General features: G+C 40.2%; 1 protein-coding gene across 1 annotated transcript; it reads right to left on the reverse strand.

The window, feature by feature from the left end:
• Window positions 1–3,761: 3,761 nt before the first annotated feature.
• CALHM1 (calcium homeostasis modulator 1) lies at window positions 3,762–6,620 on the reverse strand. Its single transcript, XM_028728469.2, has 2 exons — window positions 5,999–6,620; window positions 3,762–4,220 (listed from the first exon to the last, which is right to left on the reverse strand). The coding sequence occupies exons 1-2, from the start codon at window positions 6,545–6,547 to the stop codon at window positions 3,762–3,764; spliced, it is 1,008 nt and encodes a 335-aa protein (XP_028584302.2). The 5' UTR covers window positions 6,548–6,620.
• Window positions 6,621–7,798: the final 1,178 nt, after the last annotated feature.

Below are 7,798 nucleotides of genomic sequence, written 5' to 3' on the forward strand. Positions count from 1 at the left end.
GTAAATAGCAACATACTGCATTTTTTTCTATTATATGGACTTGTAGTTTGTTAGTGTGTTTTGGGTATTGTGGGTGCCACCTAAAAAAAAGTAATTAATTTTTTAATTTTTTAAAACCCATATAAGTTTAAGATTAAAACATTTAGAAGTTTTTTTTAATAAAAAAATATTGAAAACAAACTACTGAGATGCCATAATTACAAAAGCAATTATAGTTAAATTAATATAATTTAGTTTTGCTTGGTAAGTAAAACTTGGTAAGTAAAATGTTAGCATTACCTGACATTTTCAGAAGGTAAAATTAAAATTCTTTGTTTTTCTGAAAACAGTTTATGTGCTTCTTTATCAAACATAGATTTACCAAGCTAAATATTGTCCAATCACAACAATAATAGATTTGGATTCCGCACACCCAAAAAGATAATTAGGACCCCACATTGGATTCACCCTACTGTGAGGGCTTCCATATCTACATATTGTCACTTGAAGCTGCAGTCACACATTCTAAATGTGCATGCGTGAACTCACCTTCCTGGCCTTTGTGCTTTCCTGTAGTACCTGCTGAACCTGTACAAGTGTAAGCTGGTAGGTCATTATAAAGAGTACAGCTCTTGATAGTCCCAAAACAAAGGAACACACTATCCCATCTGGAAGCCAGAGGAGCTAGGGCAGAGCCAGCCATGTGGCCCTGTTGTATGACTAGCCTCTACAAGTGAGGCAGAGTGCAGCAATGACCTCAGGTGGCAGATACTAGCGGGGGCGGGGAGAGGAGTATCCCTCCAGCCATTCCACTCTGTTGGAGATTAGAACTACCGTATGTGTGTCACAGGGTTGTTGTACAATCACTAAACAAGCCATCTGTGCTCGGAGCATGTGGGGATGTTATCCCATTGCCAGTGTTGACTATTCAAGTGCCAGAACAGTCAACTTCTGTACTTTTAATGGGATGGGGCAGAAATGTGGTCTGATCCACATTAAGATCCACTCTTTCTGAAACAATATGTGAACCGAAATGCAGCTATACCCTGAAATTCACACTTCTTCAAATTTTGTGATGCAATTCTCCAAACCGAAATGTGTACAAAAGTACACATATTAGGGAATAGTGTGTATAAAAATGCATATTTTAGGGGAAACAGAGGAAACAGCATACAAAAGTGCACTATATTGCTTGCAAAAATGTATATAGTAGCCAAAATTGCAGGTAAAAAATGTGTATGTTAGCATTTTAGTGCACATTCCTCCTCTATGATTCTCATGAAGACTATTACATTTTTAAAAATGCAAAATAATACAAACTGAATTTGAGAGTGAAAAAAATGAGACATTGAGAGAAACTGAAATTAACAGGTTAATCCATCCCTAGATGGATGCATCATTCTGTATTTTGCCTCAGGCAGCAACACGTCTTGGGAGCAGCCCTGGCGATGAGGCAGCCGTGAAATTGATCAGAGCAGCAGCAGGAGAGGGCATACTTAATCTCTTCCTTCTCTCCAACCAGCCTGGGGTTGGGGTATATGTGGTCCTTTTAGCTTATTCCATACTGAGAAAACGTCACCTCGGGGAGGTCAGTTTTAATTGGAAAGGGAGGCTGTATTGAATGAGTTAAATACCTCATCTCCCCACCATTGCACTGATCAAAATTGCAACCTCTAGCAGCTATATTAAAGTAAAACCAAAAACTGTCAGGAGACTTCTTATATTCCTCCAGTATCTTACTTAGTTTGACACTCACTGAGATGATAAATCTGTACTACGTAAAAACAGAAGAAAAGAAAGCAAAACTAGATGTCTCTCTCAGGTCTACATTAAAAACAGAGATGTCTAGAAGATGGCAAGGTTATTGCTCTTCTTCCTGATACCTAGTGTTCTGTGTCCAGGGATTTATTATTAAATATTTTCTGTTCAAAGTTAGAGCTGGCCTGAAGCATTTTGCTGCCTGAGGTGGAGCAGTCAAGGGCATATACATCCACCCCACCAGTCCAGGTGCATAATATCCAGGGCTGGTGAAATTATTTTGGCACATGCAGCAGAAAATCTCACCTCTCCTTGGCAGGAAAAATACAACAACAATAAATTAGAAATAGCAGTTTGTTGTCATCTCAGAAACAGCTGCCTTGCTGTGCTTGACCATAGGGCTGGCCTTGCTGAATTCTTACAGCTAAGGAACTTACAGTGAGAAGTAAGCCTACGTCCTATCTGGATGATGGAGATTAGCAGAGTGCAAAGTGTGTACAATAGTAGTTAAATAAGCAAGAGCTGCAACCATTTCCCCTAGAGTCTAGGCTTTTACCTCTTTCCTCCACCACTACTGGTCACAACAAAAACATCATTCATCATCAAGCTAAAGAAAACTTGCTTTGCAAAGGCTACACTGAGCGACACATGACTTGACAAGCAGGAAGCACATAAATATAGACATGCCAGTGATGTCTGACATGTTGGATAGCCCTGCCTTGCATCCTCCTCATTCCGATGCCAAGAGTAAGACTACTTTTTGTGGAATCCATTGAAGCTTCCACTGAAGACTAGTTGAGAACATCACGAGTGGGCACACTGGCCCAGTTTGCACATCACATTAAACCGTAAAAACAAACTCTGGTTTTTAATGTGAAGTGCAAACTGGATCATTAATTGGTCATATGATGCAGAGGGCTCTCTTGTCTATGAAAGCTAAGGTGTCACAAGATTCTGAATTATTTTTGCTGCAACAGATCAACATGGCTCCCACTCTGAAAATTTTAATTGGTTTCTTAAATGGTTCAGGAGAACCATTCAAGTTAATGCAGCTGATGTTCTATGCTTATTAAAGGACCAGACACCTTGAAATTACCCCAGATCCACTGCCAATTCATTTAGTTATGGGGCAGATTGTTAAGCTTAATTTGTAGTATTTGAATGTGGCTCTTCCTTCTTTCAGTTAGTGGATTTATAATACTGTCCTTAAAACATACTCATTCATCTCTACTTCTACATACCCTTCAACACATTTTCTTATCCTAAACAGAGTTTGTCAGAGCATGTTGTACAAGTCAAAGCTAAACAAGTCTTATTTATGTGATAAGGAGATAAGGGAAGAAACAGAGCCTTATAGCTGCTATGGTCAGGTATTTGTTGCTAGTTTATGGCGCCCTCTGGTGTATTTGAAATACTGCCTTTGTGCTTTGGTTTGTGCCTAAAACATTCCTGCTAGTCTTGAAAACGTTGGTTTTGTTTTACTACCAACAGAAATGTACCCCTGTACAGATAGTATCACCTGTTTTTAGTCTTTTCTTTACAATAAAATGAAACATCTGTTTTGTGCCTTTCACGTACAATGGAGACTTAGCAGGTGGTTTTCATCTGAAGAAATTGGTAGAGATTTTTCAAATCAAAATGTGATGTTACTTGCTGCTGAGACAAATGGTCTATCCTTTAGAGTTTAGCAGGGAATAAATATCTTATTCAAACCAACAATGAACCACCTCATAGTTTTTGTTATATTATTTGTATCACAGCAGTCATCCAATTGAAGGTGCCATCACCATTTAGTCTTTCTGACATCTCTTTTCTCCTTGACAAAATCAACACGTGAGCATTGTCAGTGTTTATTTGTTCTATTCCATGCTAGTGTCCACAGAAAAGCTGGGGGGGGGGGAGACTTTTGGACAGGTGTTTTGGATGCTCTCACAATGAATAGTTGAAGGATCTCATTGATAAATATGTGGTCCCAAGCCGTGATCTAACGGGATATGTGCTTTCTGATTACTTCCACTCCGTCCTCAGACTTTGCTGTAATAGGTAGCATACTCTCTTTTAGGCGGCTGAGGGTGTGCGATTTCTCCTGCCCAACAATTCCCATTCTGGATCACCTCTTGGCTGAGGCACAAAGGGGGCTTACATTTGTGCCAGTTCTTCAGAATTTTGTTCATGGTCCCTTGATCCATGATGCCCAGCAATTTTTCCTTCTCTTCTCCTGTTTCGGAAGGTGTCTTTTCCACAAAGGTTGCATGACCCATGCTTAGGTCCTTATTCGTGCCCTCAAAGAACTGCTGGATGCAAACCTTGGCAAAGCTTTTAGCGTGTTCCGTGCAGGTCTCATCAAAGAGCTTGCGTTCGATGTCAATATAGTGAGACCAATACTTGCTTTTCAGGAATGCGGCTTGAGTAAAGCAGGGACGTAAGGAACGAACAAGGAATGCCAACAAGGTCATCAACAGCACAAAGGTCCAGCCCATTGCCTGAACGGGAAAACCAAACATCATACTATTATTAGGGAGGTGATTGTGAGAGTGGGATAGAGAAATCTATGCAGTACACAATTGCAGTCATGATTATCAGTGGTTTTCCAGAATCTGTGGCTCTTGGGACTAGCAACCTCAAAAGATTGTGGGGCTGCTAGGCTCATGTCTCATCCATCAATGAGTGGATGATCCAGTTGTGTGAACTAACATCACAATCTACCTCATTGTACAATGGCAGTGATGTTTCCATATTTGTTTGCCAGATATGAATCCAATGAAAGCCCTGTGCTGTTGTATTTGAAGCTCCTGAAGTTGGGGGATCAAATGGAACCTGAACCAAAATCTAAACCAAATATTTTAGTTTTCCTGAACCAGAACACAATTCAATCCATTTTAACAGGGATGTGTTGGGGAGCAGCTACACCAGGAATAAGGAATCTGTTACCTTTCTGATGTTGTTTGACACAACTCCCATCAGCCCAACATGGCCAATGGTTAGGGATAATGAGAGTTGTGGTCCAACAACATCTAGAGGTCCACAGGTTCTCTATCCCTAAACTACAACACAGCATCTCCTATATTGCAGCAGTTACCTATGTCTTTGGCCTGTCTGGATAATAATTTTCTAAAATGTATTGCATAAACAAATTATTTCCCCACTCCTAAATTCAGTATTTTTCCTCTTGGCTTTCATTTTTTTTTTTTTAAGGAGCACATTTTTGTCTCATGCTGAAACTGGCATGTCATTTCAGTAATACTAAGTAGAACCATTCAAATACAAAAGTATTTAGAACTGGGTTTTTTAATAGAATGAATTGATTATCTATAATGTCGAATTTAAAAACAGCAACAGTGCAACAAATATTGCATGATTAAAGAAAGCTCTGATTAAAGAAAGATCTGAATATTTATTCCAATACATTCTTAATGTTCAATGCTAAGAAAAGCAGTGGTTATCCAACTAATACACAGCTGAGGAAGGGCTAACATTGCCGAGCAATGCCAAGGGGAAACAGAACAGTGGCAGCATCAGATTGGTGAGAACACAAGTGATCAAATCAGATTTTTAAAATGACTTTGACGTTGTTCCCAGGTGAAAACCCAGAGGGAATTTGCATCCTATTTAAGATGCAGAGAACAAATGCAGACTGAAAGCAGTAAACAACAGGAAAGGACTGTATTGACCTGCCTGTTTTAGGTTGGGATCACTGGATATATTTGTCTGTATTTGCATTGCAAATGGAATATTTGGAAGCAGGGGAAGTTTAATCATAGGAGTTCGTCCCTTCTTCTCTCACTTCCTTCTATAATCCATACTTCTTACCAAAAACAATGCATGGAATTATTACAGTAAGGAATCAAGCACTCTGTTTTGCAGGATGCACCCTACATAAGCCCACTCTTTGAACATGGAACTAGCACACATTGCAGCTCCAAATGTGTGCACACTTACCTGTGATTAAGGCCCACAATTTATGCTGTAAAAAGAATCAACTGCAATTGTAGCATGAGGAGTATATCCATCACATCACATTTTAAACATGTTTTCTATGAAGTGGGACCTCAAGAGAAGGAGGAAAAGTGTTGTGTTTCTTACCAGTAATAAAGAACTGCAGCATGCTGAAAAATGCTCAGGGTGCTTGCAGTGCATAGGAAATGATAGGATGATAAGTGCATATAAAGTCATATAAAAAGCCTGCCAGCTTTATAAGGGGTCTCTCCCATTCTCTACACCAAATTAGCTTAAGCAAATCCTGCAATCACTTTTTGCTTACCTGTGATATACAGCGCAGATACCTGGTTGCCACCTCTTTGGCAATAAGTTCCTGCCCCTTGTAGATGTCTGTGCAGGGAATCCGGGCCAGAATTCTCCTCAGTTCCTTCTCAGGTAGTTGGGTATAGCTCTGGTTCCCCAACTTATCTACAGGCACAGAGGTGCTGAAGGCACATATAAAGCACTCTCCATGCAAGAGTGTGACTGAAATCCAAACAGCAGGAGCAATCATAGCTCGCTGTGCCATGGAACAGAACATGTAACGCAGGACAGCCGGGTCTTTCTGTCTCTTCCCTGTGGGTCTTTTCCACTCTTCAGCCAACATGGAGACATTGTTATTCATCACAAAGCCCAGTAGAAACAAGACCAGGGGTGGCACAAACAGGATACCCATCCCATAGGCCAGGTTATAACCTGGTAGACATGGGCAGTTGAAGTCAAAAGCCACGTACATCTGTGCACTGGCAAGAGCCATGATGCCACATATGCCATTCATGAATGATTCCTGGTTGGACTGGAGGAACTGGAAGATCATACGGAATTTATCCATCGTTGTCACTTTATGCACACTCGCTTGCCCAAATGCAATCAGAAATTTGTTGCCCTTTTTATGGGGCAGAATTTAAAAACAACAACAACAAAAACCCTAATGCGTCTTGCCAATGTCACTTTTTCAGTTTCTGCTCTTACACCAGCTTTTCAATTGCTCAGGCAACGTGTCCCCCTCCCCCATTTATTCCTTGCCACTTCAGTACATTGACTTTGTTATCTTTACCTTATGAGTGAATCTCTACTCCTCCCAGGTTGACTTGGTGTGCATTGTATTCCCTCTTCTGAAAAGTTAATTGTGTGCCATTGTCAGGTATGTCATGGCTTAATACAGCGAACACTTCTTTCTTTGTGGGAGCCATCACATCTCTTATTTAAAAAACTCTTAAATCCCTGAGGTTGCCTATTTGTGGAGGCACGATTTCTTCTGAGGAGTTATTTGGAATCTGTTCTAGGCACTCTTTATTCATGACAGGAAAAGGATTCCTCTGCCTTCTGTTCATGTGCCTGCAAATGCCATGTGCTCCTCCCACTGCCCTTAGAAAAACAAGGGAAAGCTGTGCCCCACCTTTGTAGGTTTACCTGGGGGGAGAGGAGAGAGAAAGGAGAGTACCTATGCAAATATCACTGTGTGGGGTAGGACTGGAGGAGCAAGTCAATTCAGTTCACATTTAAAGTTGATTTTATTAATACAAGTTTCTCATGGCCGTTGGCTAGAACAATAAACTTATCAACTGAAGTGAACATTTAAAGATGAGCCTACCTCATTCCCACTTTCCAAAACAATACACACAAAACACAGCCAGCCTTCAAAATTCAAAATGTGTTATATTAGGGGAAATTGCATTCAAAACGTGTGTATTAGGATAAATCTCCACTAAAATGCTGAAGAATAATTAGGACAGCTTAGCAACAAACTGATGTGGAAAAATGAACTTAAGGCTGGAAAAACAGAAACTGAGAAGAAGTGAAATTGAGAGATTTGCTCCTTCTCAGCGTGGGATCCATTATAAGGATAGGGATTTGGGTAAGAGAAATCTAACTCCTGTGTTTATCCAGCTTCCTCTCCTTTTGCTGCTCTTTTTGAAATTTTGGAATCCTTCACTGCTTTATACTCTGGGTGGAGCTGTAACATGATTCAGAAGCAGCAGCAATCTTTTCTTTCTATATAATGTTCTATATCTATGCAGAACACTGCTACTCCCTCTTATTTTGTCCTGCAACAAGCAGCATTTCCTGTTACTGTATATTT

Source organism: Podarcis muralis, chromosome 6 (assembly GCF_964188315.1).
Source record: "Podarcis muralis chromosome 6, rPodMur119.hap1.1, whole genome shotgun sequence".
Classification (NCBI taxonomy): Eukaryota; Metazoa; Chordata; class Lepidosauria; order Squamata; family Lacertidae; genus Podarcis; species Podarcis muralis.